The following is a 22,593-nucleotide window of genomic DNA, read 5'->3' on the forward strand; positions in this document are numbered from 1 at the left end:
TGAGATCAATTTTTGTGACGAAAATATGCTATATAGGTGTACAAATTTGCATTAAAAAAAATATTCTTATTCGGCACGTGCCTGCTCTTTTTTTGTTGTTCTCGCACGTGCCGAACAAGAATATTTTTTTTTCATGCAAATTTACCTCGTCAAGAGGTTTTTTTATATGATATAAATTGTGTAACATTGTAACTTATCAATATAAAAAAATTTACGGGTGTGCATTGCATAAAAATCGAGTTATATCGAAACAAATAAACATTATATCTGTGTACTTATTATTTTGGCCAGTAGTGTATGTCTGTGCTCGTGTTGGTGAGTGCTTGGTGTTGCAAGTGTACTGGACTTTTGGGGCAACCGCGACGAAATTTAATTTAGCGCAATCCGACCGCGGACCAACTGACACTCCCGCTTTCATCCGCCCACTTTTTGTTTCTTTTCTTGGTCTCCTACACTTAAAATTTATAAATTCATTTCTATTTTCACACTGCACAGATATTTCATACTGTAAAATCGTTTATTTATATTTAATAAAATTGCAAATGTGTCTGAAACCATAGTTATTTCAGAACTTGTAGGAATGCAATTATTTTGATTAGGAATGTGTATTTTTAAATAATAAAATTATTTTTTATTTTTTTAAGTACACCACTGAGTCTTTAGACTATGCACTTTAATATTGAGCGACCGCATGCATTGGGCGAAGGACGACCGACAAAGGACAACACCGATCCCCAGCCACAATGCCGCCGCGTGTGCGTGAGTATTGTGTTTCAGGCACTGGCCCATCTTTTCATTTTTTTACCGTTATTTACATCGGTTTTTTTTTGCTGCAGCTTTTTGTTTTGCAACAAGCCACAAAATTTCATTTGAGCTTGCAATATGGCGCATTTAAATTTTTCTCTCATCCGCCACCGTTGCCTTCCTGCAACTGCATAAAGTTTGCTTGTCGAAGGGAAAAATTTGTATTCCCCTGTGGATAAGAAATACGATGTTGCCCACAAAGGAGGCTCTGAACGTTTCATTATTGGTCTAACCGAATTGCGGATGGCACTCCAAAAAGTAAGACTCCTTGCTGCTACCGCAAATTTTTGGATTCGATTATAATTTTGATAGATTAGTGTGTGGCTTAGGAATCAGGATCAAAACTGACCTAAAAAGTTAATGAACGGCGCAACGGTTTACAAAAGTCCAAATAAAATACCTATACGCATGGTTTGTTTTCTTTTATTTATTACATTTATATAAAATATTTTAAATACATGGAATGAACTAAGTTTCGAATAATACACAACTTTGTGGTAGTTAAAGCAGGAAATAAGTAAAGCAGGAAATAAACAGAATGGAAATTCGTACATATATAGTTACGATTTACATTGAGAAAATAACATTCGAAAATGACATACATACAATATGTCACATTTGCCCTTCGTTTTTTTATTAAATATCTTTATAGCTAATCAAATATTTTGTAGATTTTTTCGAGTGCGACACGGGCGGAACCGAATTCAAAGCAAGGCCTCATTTCTAGTTGCAACAACACTCGAAGATAAGCAGTGCCAGAAGAGGCAAGGACGCGGAAAGAACGCTGGAGGCAAGCTCGGTGAAAACAGGGTATTTCGCAGGTACACCGTGAAACGGGGCTTAGTAGAAGCTGCCATGCCCGGCTTCATGCTATGTTGGCTTTTATCCAATTTACCTGATAACCGCAAATGAGCGTTAATGGGCAAATAAATAGAAAAGTGCCAACTACGCCACTGCGATGTGTTAACTGAATGAAGCGGAGGGGGAGGCGCAGGGCCAAGTCTAGCCCAGGTTGGGAGCCCATAACCATTTGCGCGACTTGATGCCCTGTCGCTTTTACTTTAGTGCAGATACTAAACAAATTTAATGCGCCTCCCTGTTTTGGGGTTTTCTGGGTTAAATCATTTAAGAGGGGGGCCTTTTAATTCCCGCAGCCATGGCCAGAATGGTATGAGGGAGTATTTGACGCCAAAGTTGTAAATACATGAACGGATTTAACAAGTTGACACTACTTGGGGCATTATAACCGAAATTTTCAAATCTCTTTATGGCCAGCTGGAGCCACCTGATTTTTAAGGTCAATTCTTTTAATGGAAAAATAATGTGTCACCTAACACATTATTTATTTCTTAATTTGCTTACAAGATTAAAATTCATGGAACTTTACTTTTTTCTAAGAGAAAAATAAGCAGTTTCCATAGAAAAATAATTTAAAAATTAAAAAAGGCGCTTTTAGCACTTTGTGACACACTCCTGAAAACCAATCAACTTGCCAGTTAAAGTGAACGTTACATGAAAAGCCTGTTTACTGGTAACTTAAACAAGCTAATTTCTTCCGGCCCTAAAAGCTAAGCCATTGCAAAATGTGTTGCAAATGGTCGTGGGTAAGTGGTCCAAAATCTATGGCATTTCCAATCAGCTCCGATACTCAAATATCTCCGCCGCCGCCCCGGCCCTGTTCCTCAAAAACAGCCCGAAACACGTTTGACAAATCTGCACACCCTGGCAACCAATGTGCCAAATTTGAAACGGGTGGGTGTGATATTAGGCCGGTCAGGGTAAGGGGGAAAGCGAACTGCCAAGGGCAGGGGGTCACGGTACTCGAGCCTTGCCAACATTGCGTCAACGTAACATTAATTTGTGCACGTTCCATTTGCCAGCGGGTCGCCTTTCGGATCTGGATGGTCTTCTGTTTGGCTCGTTGGAGCTGCCGGCATTGCAACACTTTGGCCACAAACATAGCAACAAACCACCAGACACCCAGACACTCTGTTACATACAAAAACAGGTCCTTACAATCGGTTACACTTGGCAAAAAGCTATATAAATATGTTTAGGTCGATTTTTGTCATAGTGTCCTTAGTTGTGCAGGACTTTTCTCTTAGTGAGATAAATTTTTAATTGAATATTATTATTAATAACTTGATCATAACGTGTCAATAAATCAAAAAAGTTTAAAGACAGCTTCCTTTGGAAAATAAAATATATTTATTTTCTTATCATACAAATTTATATTTGTATCCTAAATGAATCTGAAATTAATTTTTATTGAGCCCTCCTTAAATGTCCATATAAACAATTGCAGTCTTCTTATTATGCTTATTATAGCTCTTAACCTCACACTTAAACTAAGAAAGAATATCTTTTTTTAGAGATTTATGTTTTAATACAAAGCGGAGCAAAAAAAAAACATACGTAACAAATATTGAAACAGTTTTATTTAATCAATTACAGCACAACCTCTAGGCACTAAATTTTCCTTTGTGTAATCAACCAAAGAGGTAGAGACAAATGCAGTCCAGCAAGCGGCTAATGGAATGAATTAGCAACAATATAACCATTAAACACATCATGTGCATTGGCATGTTGCACATTCAGTTTCCAGATAACTCTTTTTTCCTTTGTCTGTTTTCCCCTATTGGGCATTGTTTGGAGTCCCGTTCCAGGGCTTGGTCTGAGGTTTTGCTCCCCCGAGACCCCTTGGAATCGGGTGCCTGCTGGTTGGTTCTATTACGGCGACGGGGATATTGGTGCCCTAACGCGGTTTATTGGCATTAAATCGAAGCTTCGTTGCCATTTTGGCTTTGCCTTGCTTAATAGACTTTGGTTTGCTTTCACTGCATTTCTTCTGTGGCCGCTGTTGGCCCAGATCTCCCAGATGATTTTCCCTGATTGCCCCTCTCTGATTTGTCTTGACAAACGTGCCATCTAATTAAACGGAAATTCGGCCAAGTTCTTGGCCATCAACGTGCGGCGTTACTACTCATCTCGGGCAAGCGTGGCAAAACAGCGGATAAGGAACATCACAGGTAAAGTATCTTCCTCTTTTATGGCAGGTACTTGTCTCGGTGAGCCCTATTAAATATTTTTGCTGAGTCGCCACAACTTCTTCGGCCCCAATATCAATAGTGTTTGACGTAAGAGCTGGTGGTAGAAGTTCCGAAGAGAAGAGCCTGCTTATGAGAGCCACATCACATTCTGTCTGCGATTTGATTTTTTTTTTGTGTGTGTTTCTGGGAAATGGGTGGGAAATGATCTGCCCGGTGGGCCGGACCATGTAATTTGGGCAGGAAAAATGGCATCATTAGCTTAACAAATTTGTTGCTTGGCCATAAATCGTCCAAGAGTAAGCACAAGACCCAATTGAAGAAGAACAAAAGTGGAGGTTCCGTAGGTTTCAACTCATTCTTAAAATTGAAAGTGTTCCTAAAAGCCAGGCGCCTTTACTTTACAGAATTTTCACTTTTCACTTCTGAAAGGAGGCAGCGTCCAATGTTTTCATTAGAGAAGCAAATGAAAATTAAGCGGATTCTAAATGAAAATAGACAACGCCTCGCTGTTAATTCTTGCTGCCTTCTCCCATTGACATCATAAATCATTAATATGCAAAAATAGTGGGTTGAGCGGGCATATCTCTGTCATACTTGAGCAGCTGGCCCACCAGACCAGCTGTAATTCTCACCGCTCTTCCCCCCTTCCGAATCCCCTGAGAATGTATGGGTGTGTGTTGTAAGATAAAAACTTAAAGAATTATAACTTTGGGGCTTTTGGGCCTCTGAGGCTGGCGCACAATGACCACAAAAGTAAATAACATGCCGTCTTCCCAAAAAGCCAGGAAAGCCCAAAAAATGGCTGGACATAGAGAAGTAAGTGAGGGAAGGGGCGTTTTAAATATAATTTTAGCTTTTCTGCCAGTGCGTCAACATGAAACATGATATCGGATATGGCAGACCGAAAAAGTAGGAGAAGTCTCTCTATGGACTGTCCGATAGTGATGATAAAATAAATAGAGGATGTATTTTTATAAAAAAATGTATTAAAATATTTATAAAAAATTTCTTTTATTGGACCTATTTGTTAGGTAAGATAATAAAAAAACAAAAACAAAAAAGTAAGCTGATTATTTCGTTGGTTAAAAAAAAATGGAAAAATGGTTTAAAGAAACCTTTAATTTAAAATGAAGTCTGAAAAGAGCCAACTTGCCACTAGCAACTGAAGGAATTCCTCGAGAAGAAGGGCCAGAGAAAAGATGTCCAATGCCCTCTCTGGCCTTGTCAATATTTGTTTCGCAATCATTAAATACGTACGGATGCAGTAGTGTGGGATTTATCCTATTTGGGGAGTATAGATGAAGTTTTGTCGTCCTTGGAATGGATAATAAAAGCTCTGTTTGACCTTAAGCGAGCCAGTCAGAAGATATTAGAGACAATCCCATACATAGATAGTAGACTATATCTAGTCGGGAAAAAGTTGTAACTGGTTAATACACGGAGCGCAATTTGATTAAGTTCTAGGAGGTTGCAGCACTTGATGAAAAACATCAACGAATGTCATATACTATATATATTATATGTATATATATGTAAAATGAAGTAAGTAAGTGTTACTCAAACATTTTGATTTGTCTATAAAATAATGTAAATAATCCAAAAAGTTCAAAAAGTATTTTTAGTAAATTTTATTCATTATTTACTTGAATAAATATTAAGCATTAATATGCATCCCTTTCTGTTCCTTCCCAATAAGGAAAATATTATTGGCAAACTGACAAGGACCTCGCGGGACGAGCTGTCATAGGCAAAAACAGGCTCACACCCTTCCGAAGTTTGTCATGAGCACTGGAGAGCTGTCATCACATCACACATTCGCAACAACAACAAAAATATACAAAAACCAGAGTCCCAGGACCAAAAGGACCCAAAATAACGGTGGCGCAGCATAAAATTCAGGGCCTGCTCAGATACACAAGCTGCTTTACTTCTTAACTTTTTTGCCAGTTGGTTTTTAATTTGCAGCTTTTGCCAAAAAATAAATATGAGTATGTAGCCATATGAGGGTATATGGATTATTTATGTATACACGAAAATACATACATATATGTAATATAATACCCTTTTCCCTTTGAAATCAGACGGAAAAATTCCACAGAATCAATGTGAAAACAATGAAATTAGATATAAATCTTTTATATGCTATTATATAAAAGTTTGAGTACCAATGTGAGGTATCTCTGCCTTTGTGTGCAATTCCAATGAATAAATCTACAAAATACAAGACAGGAAGTCCTCGAAATTGTTTCCCTGCAGTTTATTCGCCTGTATTTTCATTTGCAACTGCAATTCTTTTCCAGCTCGCAGAGGATCCATGCCATGGCCAGCATTTCCCACTTATATCAAAGCCATGCCTCCAAAATTTAATGCGCCGCGGACTCCAATTCGGGTTCGGAACTGAAACTCCAACGCCTGCCAGGCGGATGCCCGTAGTACACGGACCGGCTGAGAGTGGGGGAGTGGATGCGACTCCGGGGGTTCAAGGCGAAAGCAATAAATTTTCATGCCCACTGTCAGAGTCGAGTGCCGAGAGTGTTTACTTTGTATGACGTTATGCGGGGGAGCGCAATCCTACTTTCATACCCTCCTGCACTAAAACACACCTTTGTAGCTCTGTGTCATATTTCTGTACGAAAGATTTAGGGAAATAATTTTAAAGGCGTACTGACGGGGTATTACTCTCTGGGAGTCGCAGATCGGTTTGTATAAGCAAAGAGAAGCGGGCTAGATTTTAACTGAATTCTCTAGTTTTTAAATAAATATTACCATTAGCAGAAAAACACTGCCAGTCCCTGTCTTCAATTATTTAGATATATGTAGGCTTCCATTGCGAGCACAAAAAAGTGTGTTTTCTTTTTCGGCTTGGGGAAGCGTACGTACGGCTTTGGCTTTTATTTCATGCACTCGCAGTTATTTTCTTGTTAAACTTTTTTGGTTTATTTAACGAGCATTTTCTGTCCGTTTCGTTTTTGTGACTTTTGTGCCGTTTCACAGTCATATGAATATTAAATTAATTTTTTCCTCTTTCTGCCCACTGAGATTGTGGGCGCCCTAGACCTGTCGCGGATGGAGCGAAGGACTCTGGGGAGTACGTGTACTACGTATTCGCAAGTCTGCTCTGGCTTTGCCTGATAATGGCTACGTCAGAATGGAAGCGCAAGAGATGCCACATGTGCAATTCATCAGGGGCGGCTATCCGCTTTTAATCAAATGCAAAGTTGACCAAAGAACCTTGCTTAATGGCAACGGGGGCGGCCGATGACGGCTGACGTCTGCAGCCTCAAGATGGCAAATTGTGCTGGCCGCCGCCTGGATACCACCACTTCTATTACTCCCCTTGCAGTGGTAAATGCAAAGCTGGCCTTCTCTGGCTGTGTCTGATATGGCTCACTTCTGTCATTTATCTTCTTTTACGGCTTGAAAGGGAGTGGCCGGAGACCATTCAATTCCGGAGGTGCAAGGCAGCTTCTGAGCAACGCACGAGAAACGCGTCCAACACATTTACGCGTTCCTACGGCCAAATGCATGCCTACATAAAGAAAAAAATAGTGTAAGAGGGTAAACAAAAAAATATAATAAATTTTAACGAACCACTGATAGTAAGACAAGGATGAACAAAATCTTTTGACAGGACAGAAATTTTAAACTGAACTTGCTATAGACCTATATATCTTAAGTAAGGCTTTATAAAGTAGGTACAAACTTTAAGGAAGATACCATAATACCTTGTAAAGAAACAAATGTAAATATTGATTAGAGCAATAAAGCAAAAGAAAAACCTCACAACTTCTCTAAGCTCAAGAATGGCAATGATGGATACCAATATTTCCTTTTATTTAAAAATTTTGTTTAAAACATAGTATATAATTATTTCAGCTGCTAAATAAAAGTTTAGTCTTGTCGGACTGCTTTATGTATTACAGAAACAAATATATTTCTATGTATTAAAATTATTTTCAATAAATTCATAATTAAAACTAAATTTTATTTCCATAAATTTTTTGTTTTGCCTTTATTAATATTTTGTTCGAAAAAAAATAAAATTAATCACTTAAAATTTTAGTAGTAAAATAACAACTACATGTCAGATTAAATTCATTTTAATTTTCGCTCAGTGTCATTCGAAATCTATCTGCAAACCTAAAGCCCAGACTATACATGCCTGTGCATATTTGAGGAATTGTGTTTGAACTTTGGCTTTGGTTTCGACTCACTTTGCCTCCTGGCATGTGAGGCTGCAATTGTTGTTGGCCCGTAGTTATTGTTTTTGTTGCAGCTGAGGGCGCCCAGGGTCCTGGAAAGTCGGGGAAGCTTGACTAAAGCACTGTTCCCAGGATTTACGGACACACACCCGTTAGCTAGCATTTGCAGCCGCCGTGATTGAAAAATTTGCACAAATTTTTATCTGCGCTGCCATTTTGACACTTTATCCTTGGCGAAGTCCAATGGGCCCGGTCGAGTCCCCAGTCAGGCTCTGTAATAAACTCAACACTTCACGAGGCAGGCCCCAAAAAGTCGAAGCCCTCATCCTCCCTTTTTTTGAAGCCAGCCGTGTGACTGTAAAATTTATACTCTTTTGAGAAATTTATACAAAACTTGACAACAAACTGCACTTTGGGTTAACACCAAAAATCCATTTTGTCGATTCGGAGCACTTTTGATTTGGCCCTACATGATGGAATTAAATTGCGGCCAGCCAACAAATTTATAATTCAATTTTTTTAATCACCTCATCCGCTACATCGTAGGACATGTGCCAAAATTTGAATGTATTTTTTGCAATTTTGTGCAGCTTTTGGACAATTAAATGGCAAATTCATGTTTCTGCAAATGGCCAGGGAACGTGCCTAAAATTGCAATTAGTACAATTGGAGCGCCAAGCGGAACATAAAATATCAATAAACAGAGCTTCGGCAAACGGCAACAGAAATCCTGACCAAATATTCCTGGTACATTCGTCCCCAAACTATCATTCCGGCTAATCGAAAGGCGGCAATTAATGGCCCCCCGTTTGTGGCTCCGAATTCGTCCACAGCTGAGTGTGGTCCTGCGATAAGCCGAACAAGGACAGTTCCTGGCTGGACGAAATGGCAACGGAGGTGGCTAGGAGGTGGGTGGATCTTATGGTAGCCTGAAATGATGATTATTTTCGATTATACAAGTACTGTTGGAAAGCACAGTTAAGAGGGTATTCAAAAAAATAAGGAATTATTTAAAATTAAATGATTTTCAATTTATTGTTCCCAAATTAACGAAAATACATCCATAATAACGTATGATAATTTTATATGGGTAATTCTCCAGAAAGGTCAACCACAACCAAAAAATTCAAATTCAATAAAAGTATGTTTCTTTCTCATATTTTAATAGGGAAAAATTTTGAATAATTTAAATTTAATACATTTTAAATTTACTTATAACAAATTAAAATATTTGAATTCAAAGTCGCAATAGTGCGAAAGTTCAGTTTTGAACATTTCAGTGGCATGATTTGTTTTAAATAATTTTCGGAGAAAAGAGTTAAAATGCATTGATATTCACTATTTTTAATGTCGGCTGATAACCAATGACTAAGTATGCTATTGCTAAATGTTGCGAATTTCTTATCAGAGTATCGGTTCAGAGTAGCAGTTTCTTTCATTGTCGCGTTCGAAATTGATAAAAAATATAAACTTTTTTAGCTTGAAAAGTATATTTTCTATATTTATTACGGTTAGCTCTAATTAATTTTAATTATTTATAAAGTTCAAATGACATAAAAAGTGTGATGGAAGCGTGCGACAGTGAGTAAAATTGAATTTAAAAAAAACTACCAAAAATTTGTAAGTGAAACAAAAGAATTACTAAGATCAATTAAATAATGACGTTTGAAATGAACTGTAAAAAAATTGTCCATCGGATTTCGTTGAAATCAGCGTTTGAAATGGTTTTTGAAAAAGTAACTTCTGTCTGTGTCGCTTGCGACAGCCCAATTTTTTTTTGAATATTCTAAAAACAAAAAGTCAACCAAAATTTATATTTGCACCAATTATAAAACTTGTTAAGATCTATTAGATTCACTTTTGTAAAAATAAAAAACAGTCTTAGTACTTGTCTTTTTATCCCTTGCAGAGGGTATTATAATTTTGGTCAAAAGTGTGCAACACAGTGAAGGAGACATCCGCGACCCTATAAAGTATATATATTCGTGATCAGGATCACCTCCTGAGTTAATATGAGCATGTCCGTCTGTCCGACTGTTGGTCTGTCTGTTTCTACGCAAATTAGTCTCTCAGTTTTAAAGCTGTCAAGTTGAAACATTGCACACATTCTTCTTTTGTTTGCAGGCAAACAAATCTTATAGCTGCCATATAACTGATTGATCGAAAATGCCATAACTTTGTGTTGTTGTGTTTTTAAGTTAGAGGGTTAAGACTTTTCACACGTGGTAAATTTGCTGGATATGCTTATATCGACTCAGGAGGTGATCCAGATCAACAATATTCGACCCTACTTTATAGGGTCGAAGATGTCTTCCTTCACTGCGTTGCACACTTTTGACCAAAATTATAATACTCTCTGCAAGCGTATAAAATAAAAAAGTTTGGTTTCGGATTTTTAGATCTTTCAAATAAAAGAAACCCATAAACGTATCTAATTTCATGTTGATTGGGATATATAAATATATTTTTTTTTTGTTTAGTTAGGTGCTTAATTTGTCCATAATTTTGCTCTCCCTCAATTTTTTTTTTCGATTCATTTTTACTAGTAATAAATAACAATGATTGAAAATATTAATAGCATTTGATCAAAAACAATTACGCCAATAGCTATTAAAACGTACAACAATAATAAAAAAGAGTATCTGTTTAAATAAAATTAATTTAATTTGCCAATCAAAGCCGCAAATGCGCAAATTGTGGAGAAATTTTTCCGATTGTTTTTCACCTGGCTTCAATGGAAACATGTACATTCAAAAGAAGTGGGGAAACCAAGCTAATACGGCAAATTAATTACAAATAATGCGCCCCACCAGAGTGCCATACATATTTTGTTTGCACTGGGCGGGGTGATTTTTAATTTATGCCAACCGCAGTTGATTTTCACATTAAATCCGATTCGCAGCCTCGCAAATCCACCGCAACTTAAAAGCTTAAAACGCCACGCCATCCTGCGCCGACTGGTATCCTCGCGATCCCGGCCTGGCATTTGGGTTCCTCCTTGCTTCACAGGCCGGCTGCCAAATCCCCGACCGAGGCTTATAAATTTTAATTAAAATGCGACGCCATCATCAGCGGCAACAAAAACAAAAGCAAGAGTATCAGCCCCTGCCTCAGCTTCAGTCGGACCACAGAGCATAGCGTGTATTCGCCGGGCTTATTTCCGCTTACATTACAATTACATTTGCCGCGCGGCCAGCTCGATGTAAAGTTGCTACGGCTGCCACAGTTTTCAAAGGCACCGAGCGCTCTAAGGTGGCGCAGGGGCTAGGTCCGAGGTCGCTATGGAAATCTACATTTTTCCACAGCCTCAGCAACTAGCAGCAAACCCCACTGTTCTACGATAGTTGCTTATATAAAGTCGATACATACTTGAGGTAATTTTAAAGGCAATGATAGCTTCAAATTGCAAAAATTTGTTTAACGTTTATAATTATTAACTTTAACGGGTATACTGCTGGCCATGTGGCCGGGAAACATCTCCTACTTTTGGGATCTTGAGGTCAGGGTTTCTAATCACCTTGCTTTGGTTTAATTATACCCTTGCAGAGGGTATTATAATTTTGGTCAAAAGTGTGCAACGCAGTGAAGGAGACATCTCCGACCCTATAAAGTATATATATTCTTGATCAGGATCACCTCCTGAGTCGATATAAGCATGTCCGTCTGTCCGTCTGTCTGTCTGTCCGTCTGTCTGTCGGTTTCTACGCAAACTAGTCTCTCAGTTTTAGAGCTATCGAGTTGAAACTTTGCACACATCCTTCTTTTCCTTGCAGGTAGTATATAAGTCGGAACGGCCGGGATCGGTCGACTATATCCTATAGCTGCCATATAACTGATTGATCGGAAATGCCATAACTTTGGTGTTTTTTAAGTTAGAAAGATGGGATTTGGTACAGATTCTATTTTGTGAAAAACAATCTGATCTGCCAATTTTCATAAGGATCGGCCGACTATATACGATCCGCTATATATCTAATAATATAAGATGCGTGGCGCCACCTAGCGGACTGCGACTGAACTGCAAGGGTATATCAACTTCGGCTCCGCCCGAAGTTAGCTTTCCTTTCTTGTTTTTTTTTAATTCAGGTTTGTTTTCATCGTATCTCCATAAATTTATAAGGTATACTTCTAAATGGGCCTCAAAATGGATTTATATATGCGACTTTACTTTATGCGACAAGGACAATTTATTTCTCAGCAAAAGAAGCCAAGACATCTTTGCAGCCTTCGAAATAACCGTTTATTTGAACATGATTGTGTTCTTTTAAAAATTTAGACTTTCGTCTACGATCACACCAATATACATATTTGTAGGTGTTCTCATGTCTCATGTCATGTCAACAACTTAGCACCGAAATTCCAGAGCTTTAGTGGGAAGAATCTTGAGCGTCTTGTTGTCTAGAAGGTTTCTGCGCAGATTTCCGCAGCGATCCAAGCGATCCTGGGACAGTGCACAGGGTCCCTTCTATAGTTCCGACTCCGGGAACGATCAGTTCTCCCGAGAGTCCAAGTTCGCAGTAGTGGCCGTATGCCCACTTATGAAAATATTTGAAACAAAATTTGAATACTTCCTGCAAGGAAATGTAAATATATAATCTATTTGTTTATGTCCCAATTCAGTTTATTAAAATTCAATGCAGGGATTCAGAATAATAGTAATGTGCTTAACACTACCGTTTAGATTATGTATTTTTAGAAAATTAAACATAAAACACGCACGTTAGAGTAACTTCGCTATTTAGAGATCATCATCATCCGGAAGAGGTGCGTCTTCGAATTTACGGATGGCCTCCCAGCTGAGATTGGATGGGCACTCTCGGAAGTCCATCAGAAATATCTCCGATGGATGCTCTTCACAGACTTCAGCGACTCGTCCATAAAAGAATTGGTAACACCTTCCACACTCGTAGGCTATGGAAGCACGCTTGCAGATGCACTGTCGAGGGCCCTGAGACTTGACAAGCAACTCATATTTGGTCTTATGTATAGTAATTTTAGTGGAATTTATGTCCTCACTGATGGCTAAGTTGTTGTTCCGGTCGTATTCCATTTTTTTTTCCAATTCCGTTAGTGGAATACGGCCGAAGGACTTTGATTCCTTTGCGAGCTCAGTGACATCCCATGGCGATAGGGCGTCCAAGTTCGCGAACAGATTGCTTAATCGAGCTGCAGTTTCACTGGGCTCAGTACTCCTGATATTACCAGGCCTGAATTTGTCTCCCATTTAGAGCAGTGAACTAATTTTCAAAAGTTCTAATTACTAATTTGGACAAATTAGTAGAAGGCACAACTGGTTAGCTTGGAAAATTCCTTTATAATAAGAAAATTAAGAATTTTTCTGAGGATCTAAGTTACAAACATTTTTCGAAGCCAACTTTGGTCTCTTAATTAATTTGAAAGATTATTATTTATTAAATAGAAATTTATATAAACTTATCTGGTGACTCCTCTCCAAATATAAAATTAAATAGTTTTAAAGCATTTTAAAATTTTTCCATTTTTTGTTTTTTTTTCTTTTTTAATTCTTTATCTATTTTGAATTTGGGATAATTTTCTCTGCCACAGAATAACGAGTAAGGTTTGTGACACAAACTTTGTGTATATATATGTCGGAGATAAGATAGATTTAATTCAAATAATATTTACTGATTAATTATAAGTTAAGTGTATGGTCCAAAAGGAAATAAATGAGCATTGAAAATGAAGAGAGAGAAGCTTATTAGAATAAGAGCGCGGTAGGGAAAGAGAGTAAAGCCCTGCTGAGCGTGGCGCAATGATGGAAGGAAGGAAGGAAGGAAGAGCGCGGTAGGGAAAGAGAGTAAAGCCCTGCTGAGCGTGGCGCAATGATGGAAGGAAGGAAGTGGAATGGGAAGGCAATCGAGAACTGCCATCGGAAGTGAAAGGTCATAAGGAAGAATGTCATTGCGACTCGCTGCGTGTGCAAAATAGAAAATGACTGAGAAAAACGACCAACATTTCCCGACATATACATAGGTACATAAAAGTATAACTACAAAACAAAATTCATCCATATCGGACAGCTTTTCTACTGTATTCGATTGTTGTTTATTCCCTAACTAAAAATGTATTCCAATGAATTTCTTTAAAATCGTTCTTTCTCAAGCTCTTTGAGTTTTGAGCACAATACCACGTTGTTAGTTGAAAATTTTTGTTTTTCAATATGTCTGTATTCATCAATTTAAAATGTAAAATGTAAAGAAATATAAATAATAAAATATTTAGTACTGATGTTTTGCTATTTCCCTTTCGAGATGAACAACTTAGCGCAATTATTGCTGCCAAAAATGTTTGCCCACTTGACGGATACGGCAGAAACTCAGTTCAGGTCCTTCCGAGCAGTAACATTTGTTCGCAATTTCGAATGGGATGCTGAGGGGAACAGTGGGGATTTCACTGCACTAATGACGCAAATCGGCCTAAATAACAAGTTTCTGGCATTTGGTCAACAAGTGGAGATTGGAGCCAGCTCAGCAGTCTAGTTTTTAGTTCAATCCCCAGCTCACCCACGCCCCTAATGAGACGCAATGAGGAGGAAACACTGGATCTGGGACTTGGTCGCGAAATGGAAATTAAAATGCACTCCCAGCTGTGGCGGATCCTGGGTGTTCATGGTCCTGACAGGCGGTTGAGTATTTGAATTAATTAAGTTGAACTTAGACAAAATGCAAGCTTAAAGTCAAAATGAAGTGGAATGATTCTATTAGATTTTAAAATTTCTTCAGGGTGTGCAATGAGCGTTAAATTGTTGTTCAAAGAAATTAAATATATATGTTGCGTTGTGTTTACAAAGGTGTTTAATTACACATTTTTTATATTTTACAACTATTGTTCACCCTTTTAAAGGAATGGCAGAATAATGTCCTTATACGGTTTTTCCTGGCACATCCAACTAAGTTTTCTATAAGAGTAAATGAATAATATTTTAATGCTTGTCCTTGGCGGGGCAGAATTAAATGTTATCTATGCAAAACGAAAGACGGCAACTCTTTTAAATGTGAAGCGAGAGAAGAACACAGGAGACTTGCCTTTCAACGTCATATTAAATTGATATATTTTAGAGGACAGCGGCCAGACTAATGCGAAATGTCGATGAGGCTGAACGACGACGCCATGCGGCAGTTTCGGGTTGCCGGTGTGTTTCAGGACTCTGAGCACACCAAGCTCAACCTGGACTTTTCATCGGACGGCAGGCGCCTGCTCGTGTGCGACCACTCCGCCCTCACTATTATCAACACCACTCGCCAGGTAGTGCTCAGCCAGGTGCACATGCACCGCTATCATCCTGACGTCGCCTGTTTCACGCAGCGGGAGGCCCGTGTCCTGCACTCTACCTCGAAGGTAGGGATCCTCTGAATTTTCATCTTTGATTTAAGATATGTGCAGTTACGTTTGTTTTTGGTTTGTCATAAATATGTAGAGACTATTATGGAGTCCTTTTAAAAAGTTTCTTACTTAGTATTTGTATGATTAAATAGGTATAGAAAATGAAATAAATTGTACAACTTTTGAGAATGTAAAATATTTCAATTAGCACATTTATTTGCTAGACTCATTCATCTTATCTATCACAGAATGACCTTGCCATTTGCTGCTTGGACCTGAAAACCCGTGGAACTGTTCGCAAATTCCGAGGCCACACAAAAAATGTTCGATTCCTGGCCACCCAACCCGAACACGCAAATATGTTCGTAAGCTCTGGGGAAGATGACCAGGTGTATGTGTGGGACCTGCGATCCTCGAAGCACATTTTCCGCTTGAACAAACTGCAGCGGCCGCTGTGTTCCTTTGACCCAACGGGCTCCTTACTGGCCTCTACGGACTCCAACCGGATCTATATCTATGATGTGAGGATGTTGGGTGAGGTGCCATGCTCGACCTACTGTTACACTGCCAAGGATGAGGCTGTATGGACTCAGCTTCAATTTGCTCCTGATGGAAAGACACTCCTTATCTCTACGGATAACTCCTGGTGCTTCAGTGTGAGTGCCTTCGATGGATCCTTTCAGCAGTCCTTCACAGGATACTCTAACGAACAGCGACTGCCGCTAGAGGCGACCTATTCGCCGGACTCTCAGTTCGTCCTTTCGGGTGCGGATGGCGGCAGAATCCACGTTTGGCGGGCTGTCGATGGCAGTCCCGTAGCCGTGCTAGAAGGAAACAACGTGGGCCCTGTGAAGTGCCTCAGATTCAATCCGCGAGCAACCATGTTCGTGAGCAGCGACATCCTTGTGGCCTTTTGGATGCCTGTGGCCAATGGGACCTATGATTGGGTGAAACCTTTGGAGCCATCGCCAGGAGAAGCCAGCAAAACGAAAAAAAAGCATGAGGCAGAGGACGGTGGCAAATATGAATTAGCTACTACAAAAGATGAGCACCCTTTTCCCAAAGCTATAGCCTTGCCTGCACCATTGATGGACTGGGAGAGGCTTAGGCGAAAGTTTAGCTCCTGTAATTGGCGTAAAGATAAAAAACTTTGCAGGGAGAAGTCAGGGGCTATTGTCAAAGAGGAAAAGGCTGATACGGATTTGGAGGAGGGCGAGATACGGGAAGAATAGAGGACTGTTTTTGTAACCCATCCAAACTTGAATTACTCACTTACGAGTATCTGAGAACCCATTTCGATTATTATAAAGGCAAAAATAAATATGCTTAAGCGTCGCCAATCTTGGCTGGCTGGCTCTGGCTAGAAAGTTGGCAAACTCATTCATCCATTTACTCGGCTGGAGACGAAACGCAACTTTTCTGGGCAGTCCTTATGCTGTTGAGACACAAATTGTTGAGTTTTGCCAGCAAATTGCACAGCTGGCTGCATTCGACTCCGAGAAAGAAGGTGGGTCCTGGTCGGTGGGCCGCTGGTGGCTGGCTGCTGGAACTTCTGCCCAAGTTTTCTGCATGTTATGTGCTTTTGGAGCTCTGACAAGCGTTTCATTTAGTTTCTGTGGCCATAAAAGAATTCCCTCCCTTTTAATATTAATGAAATCTTTTGTCGAAAAAGCCCCAAAAAGAACACACAAATTGCTGTTGAACTTTTCCAAGTTGTAACTCTAATTGAATGTGTGGATGGGTTCTTAGCTTCAGGAACTTTCCGTGGGCGATATGAAGTTTTAAATGCGCAGCAAGTTATCGTAAAATACACAATCCCAGAAATAAAGTCAGATCTAATGCTCTCGGTCATTTGCGTACTGCACCAAATGAAGCTTTCGTTTAATATGAAATACATTTTATGGGCTTCACAATTTTCCTCGAGGATGTATTTTCCAGTCGGTTTTTATTGAGTAATTTGTTTTTAAGCATTCCATTAATAGGCATTCTATGGCTCCTTTTAAACATTCTATTGCTAGGTGAATGCTTAATTGATAATTTTTTTGGCAAATATCATTTATCATATAAATATTTATATGACAATAGAAGACATTTTAAGAGAAAAAAAAGATTAATGAAAATGAAATTTTTTACTTAAGAATTAATTTTAGAAGTCTATAAATTGAAAATGGGCTGTCTAACGCTATCAACTTTTTGATAGCGGCCAAATTAAATAAATCCAATTTCGATTTCCATATTTATTATGGGCCAGTTGACCCCAAAAAAAAAACGCAGTGGCCGATCCAATCAATGGCGAATATACAAGTGCATATACAAGTGCTTGCGCAGAAGCTCCCAAAGTGCATGCGCTACAAAGAACAACAAAGCGCATGCAAACCTGGGAGAATCAAAGAAGATGGAACTGATGATAACGGGCAATTAGTGGACCGCTGCGGCTAGTTGCACTGAGAGAACTAATTAGAGAAAATTGAAGTTAAAAACAACAACGGATTTCCCAACCCCAAATGTTGTGTAGCATACTTCCGATAGGGAAGCAGAATGAAAAGACATTTGGTAATAAAATATTTAAAAATAAGAAAGGAAGTTAACTTCGGACGGATCCGAAGTTCCCGCTACCCCTTCCAGTTTGGCGGGGTAGCGGGACGAGGTAAAATAACGGTGGCGAACCCGCATGCCAAGCCAAAATATCTGATATCAATTTTGGTAACAAAAAAATTAAATTTTTGGTTAAAAAATTACACATTAAAAATATTCTTACCCAGCACGTGTTTATATTGTTTATTCTTATTAATTTATGTACTGAAGATTTTTTTTCGGAGTCCGGTCGTGGCCAGTTCTTAACAAAGAACGTCTAATTTAAATAAAATACATTAAATTCATTTTTCCTATATATTTTTTTTTATGTGCGCAAACTGCAAAAAGCAAATCGGCAACCGAATATGTTTATTTAATGCTATGAATATGCACCTTTGCCGCCATCTGCAGCACCATCTGAAGCTCTACTTGTCGGAATATATCTTGAGTAAGCGACTTTTTGCATATATGAACAATATATTTAAAGTTGCGTTATCTCAAATATTATCTCCACATGCAATCTTAACGATCTTATGTATCGTTAGAGCCAATTTTGACAGAAAAAAAAAATTTTTTTCCTACAAAAAATTATTTTTTGTGAATTTTTTTTTCTTACGATTTAGACATTTAATGTTAAAGAAAGGGAAAAATATATTTAAAAAACCTTTCTAACTTTATTTGAGTTTTTTGAAAGAAATGTCGGATCGGGATGGTTATGATACCATCGACGCGTATTTCAAACCAGAATGGGTTTAAAAAATGGATTGGAAATGGCACAAACTTGCTATTTTTAAAGATACTTGGGGCTGTTTCCAACATTTTTATTAGCATATTAATTTGATGGTTAAATTCTTATAAGGATCGGACAACTATATACGATCTGATATATGTATATAATAATTATTAATATATATTAAACTAAGCTGCTACATAACTGCAAGGGTATATCATCTTGGGGTCCGCCTGAAGCTATCTTTCCTTCTTGTTTTAGTTTAATATTTATAAATATATATTGTTCTATCTTGAACAATCTAGATAAAGATAAATGGTTATTGCTCTAATAAAAATAGTCAAATTTACGAAACTGAAAAAAATTATTTTTCACAATAAAGCTCAAAGTTAAATATATCATTGATCCGAACTTTACAATAGTTTCAATTCGTCAATATTGCTTGAAAATTGTAATAAATATTATTAGATTAAACAAAACGCACCTGAAATTTGTCTCCGTTTAAAGGCAGTTTATCACAAATTCAAAAGCTCTTAATGTTTGATGAGAGTTGGGCTGCAAGTGTGCAACTGCCAAACACTCAAAAAGTCAACAAACTAACTAAATACACTCCGGTTGAAGTAGTTTCGGGTGTTGCCCATTGGGTGGGAGAGTAGGAACAACAAGAACAATGGGAACAGCGGCCGAGAGCTCCTCATTATGCTAATTAAGTACAAAAGTTGAGAACTGAAAGTAAGCAAACATAAATTAACGCATGCGACAAATGTGCAGGAGAAAGTAGCAAAGAAGCGGTGGATAGAGGGAAGGGGAGGGAAAAACGGAAGTCGGGGTGTCGCCATTTGGATTTGCATGGACATTGCCATTAGCGCGGCAAAGAGTCCCTAACGAGCATGGTTCGAAGCGTAAAAATGGCTTTCTCATCTCGTCAGAGCGCAAAAGGAGAAATTAATTAAAAAGGTGGGCACGGAATCTAAAAAGAAACGAGACAAGCGCGTGACTGAATTGTAAAACAAATCCCAAATGGTCCTCTTTGGTCCGACACATAGTCGCGTTCTCTTTCCGCCACCCCTGCCCATTCTTAAGGATACTTCCTCAATTCTCCCATTTTCATTGCCACGCACCACAAATTCCTTTTCTCGGCCGGCCTCTGTCCAATGACGCAAGAATATTTAATGCGTTCGGTAATAAAAGTGGATTTCGTTGGCCCAACACTAATCTTGTTTGGGCCAACCAAATTGGGACAGGGAGTGTGAGTCGTGAGCTTTGCCCTTCTATTTTCCCAGCCTTTTATGGGATAAGTACAAATTTGGGGGAAACTTTCGGCTCTTTTTGAGATTGAATGAAAGTTATTCAAGAATTTTATATACTCTAAGAGGCAATCAGTTGCATGCATCGACCAGCACACAACAAGTTGGTAAATACTTAATATAACAAAAATGCAATTTCCTTAAAAGAACTGTTCTTTGCCAACGAAGTATATGAAAGTGTCTGCAAGGGGATATATTAATGGCATAGCATGCTCTGAAAAATTAAAACCAAAATTTTTTTTTTTATAATTCCAAATGAAAATATTCAAGGGAAATTAAACTTAAGTGGTGAATAAATACTTTCTATCGAAAAGTTCTCGTTTACTTAATCTCTTTTTGTGCATGTTGTGAAATTTACCATTTAAAGCTGGTTCCATGTTATTATAAAGAATCAATTTGGCCCGAATACTCTGGTAACTTCGAAACGGGTGACTACAAGTCCGAGCCTGGAGGCAAAACTTTTAAATTACTCAACGGGCCCTTTCAATAATGGCTAGCCCGATTCCCGAAGCAAAGCCCCCTGACAAGGTCCTAACATGCCCGGTAGTAGGAAAACTTTTGCCAACTGCCGCTCAAAATTTACTCCTTCAGCCGACATTGACTTCCCCGCTTTTCCGCCGCTACTTCCCTATTTTCCTGCCGCGCTTTCTACAAAAGTTGTGTTAAAGTTTTTTCTTTTTTGTCGAAGGCAGGATGTCTATTTCCGCCTTTGGCGTAAAAATAACAATCGACTTGCAGTTTGAATACATCAGGCCGAAGGACGAAACTTTCCACTGTTCCGATGCTCCACATTTTCCCTTCCTCGATGTGTTCTTCCCCTATTTTGTGTTTTTTATTTCCCTAAGACGGCAGGATTAAGTGGATTTTTAAGTGGCAGAGTAAAAGTGGCCACGGGCTACGGATTATGCCCAGGCGACACAATTACATGCACTGTCTGTCCCCTCTTGAAGCCGTTTGACACTCGTCAGGAGTGGACTTTGCCATTAACATGGACAACACGTGCTAATGGGAGAGGTCTTTGATGGGCTGGGGTGAAGCTGGTCTTCTACAGTGTCTCGCCACATTTTTGGTGCTTCCTGGCCCATGCGATCGTCGCGCCGTCGTCTTGCATCTAAAAATATACATTTATTGGGGAATTGTCTCCTATTCTTCTGGTGCACAATATTTTGCTTAGTATTTTTCATAAATCGAAATTTAATTAAACGGCATCCTCAAATATGAGATTGCAACTCAATTTTTTGGACAATCAATTTCCAAAAAATAATGTACACAAACAGAGAACGCTATTTGGATGCTGGGCAGTTGAAAGGGAATCTCAAATCTTGATTTTGTTGAGACACTACTCATTATCCTTTGATCATTTCTGAAACTGCAATCTACTGCCCTTAAAACAACCCAAGCATAGAGAATTTGGTCATATAAGTGTTGTTACTAAGTACGGTTTGAGTTTTTATTGCCCCAAATTAACCGAGCATTTTGTTCACCCTTTTTGCAGCCTGAATTCGTGCTGACAATTCTGGCGATTTGGCAATTGTCCACTCCGGCCTGGGTCGCCCTTGTCCCTATAGTCTGGCGAACGGTTGTCGGTCACTCAATCAGGCATTCAATCACGCAATTTTCATACAAACACGCCCGGAAAGTTGCGACAACCCTAAACTTTGATTTGGCATTTTGACACGCCGCTTAAATTGGAATTTTGTCTTTTAATTTTGAGAATAGGCCCTTATCGTCCTTAACAGGATGCAGAACACTGCCCAATAATGGAGATGTGTGGTCCGTGTTCTCTTTTAGGTTCAACGAAAGATGTGCTGCTGGAACGAATATCCGTTTTTCTATTAACAAGATGAATATTACGTATATCACTGTGGACGGAAGTCCACGATGTGACGACCTGCATGCCTAGGCGTACGCGAGGAAACTCTATATATAGCCGAAGAATTAAAAATTTTCTGTAGGCAACCGATCTAAATGAATGATATACCAATCGAAAGGTATTGTTTCAATTAGATAATTTTTGTTGAAACATATTCCAAAAGTTATTTGGTTTGGGAGAAATTAGGGTGAAAGTAAAAAAAATTTTAATCACTAAAGTGGGGCTGGTGGACACATTTTAGTTCCCAGATAGAATATTTTTATATATTCGCATTCTAGAGCTAAATACGAGTCGATTGGTACCTCAATCCGACCCGACATTTCATTCAGAAGTTATTCGAAAAATTTTATTTTTTCTTCTTCAAAATGAAACCAGTTGTCGGTTTGTCTGTTTGCACTATTTTTTTCTTAAAAATCCTGAAAAAAATTGGAAAATGTTTGTTACTATCATATGAGCAACTATTGTTCTACAACTTTTTGAAAATTAAAAAAACTTTGTTAATGAAAAAATTCATAACTTTATAATTAAGAAAGATATTAAAAAGAGCTTTACACCGTTGAAATGGTTTTTTAAATATAAATTCCACTTTCTTTGAGACCAAACGTCTATATAGTAAAAAAAAAAAAATACACTAAAAATAAACTTTTTTTTTAAGAAAAAAAATTGTTTTTTCAAAATTTGGTCTACTGATCCTTTTTATATTGCACGT

The 22,593-nt window shown here is 38.4% G+C and overlaps 1 protein-coding gene across 1 annotated transcript; it reads left to right on the forward strand.

Annotated features, from left to right (window-relative positions):
- Nucleotides 1–15,069: 15,069 nt before the first annotated feature.
- Nucleotides 15,070–16,793, forward strand: LOC6503303 (WD repeat-containing protein 82). Its single transcript, XM_001967538.4, has 2 exons — nt 15,070–15,415; nt 15,649–16,793. Exons 1-2 carry the CDS (start codon nt 15,161–15,163, stop codon nt 16,630–16,632), a joined length of 1,239 nt encoding a protein of 412 aa, XP_001967574.1. The 5' UTR covers nt 15,070–15,160; the 3' UTR covers nt 16,633–16,793.
- The last annotated feature ends 5,800 nt before the right edge of the window (nt 16,794–22,593 follow it).

Source organism: Drosophila ananassae, chromosome 3R (genome assembly GCF_017639315.1).
Source record: "Drosophila ananassae strain 14024-0371.13 chromosome 3R, ASM1763931v2, whole genome shotgun sequence".
Classification (NCBI taxonomy): domain Eukaryota; kingdom Metazoa; phylum Arthropoda; class Insecta; order Diptera; family Drosophilidae; genus Drosophila; species Drosophila ananassae.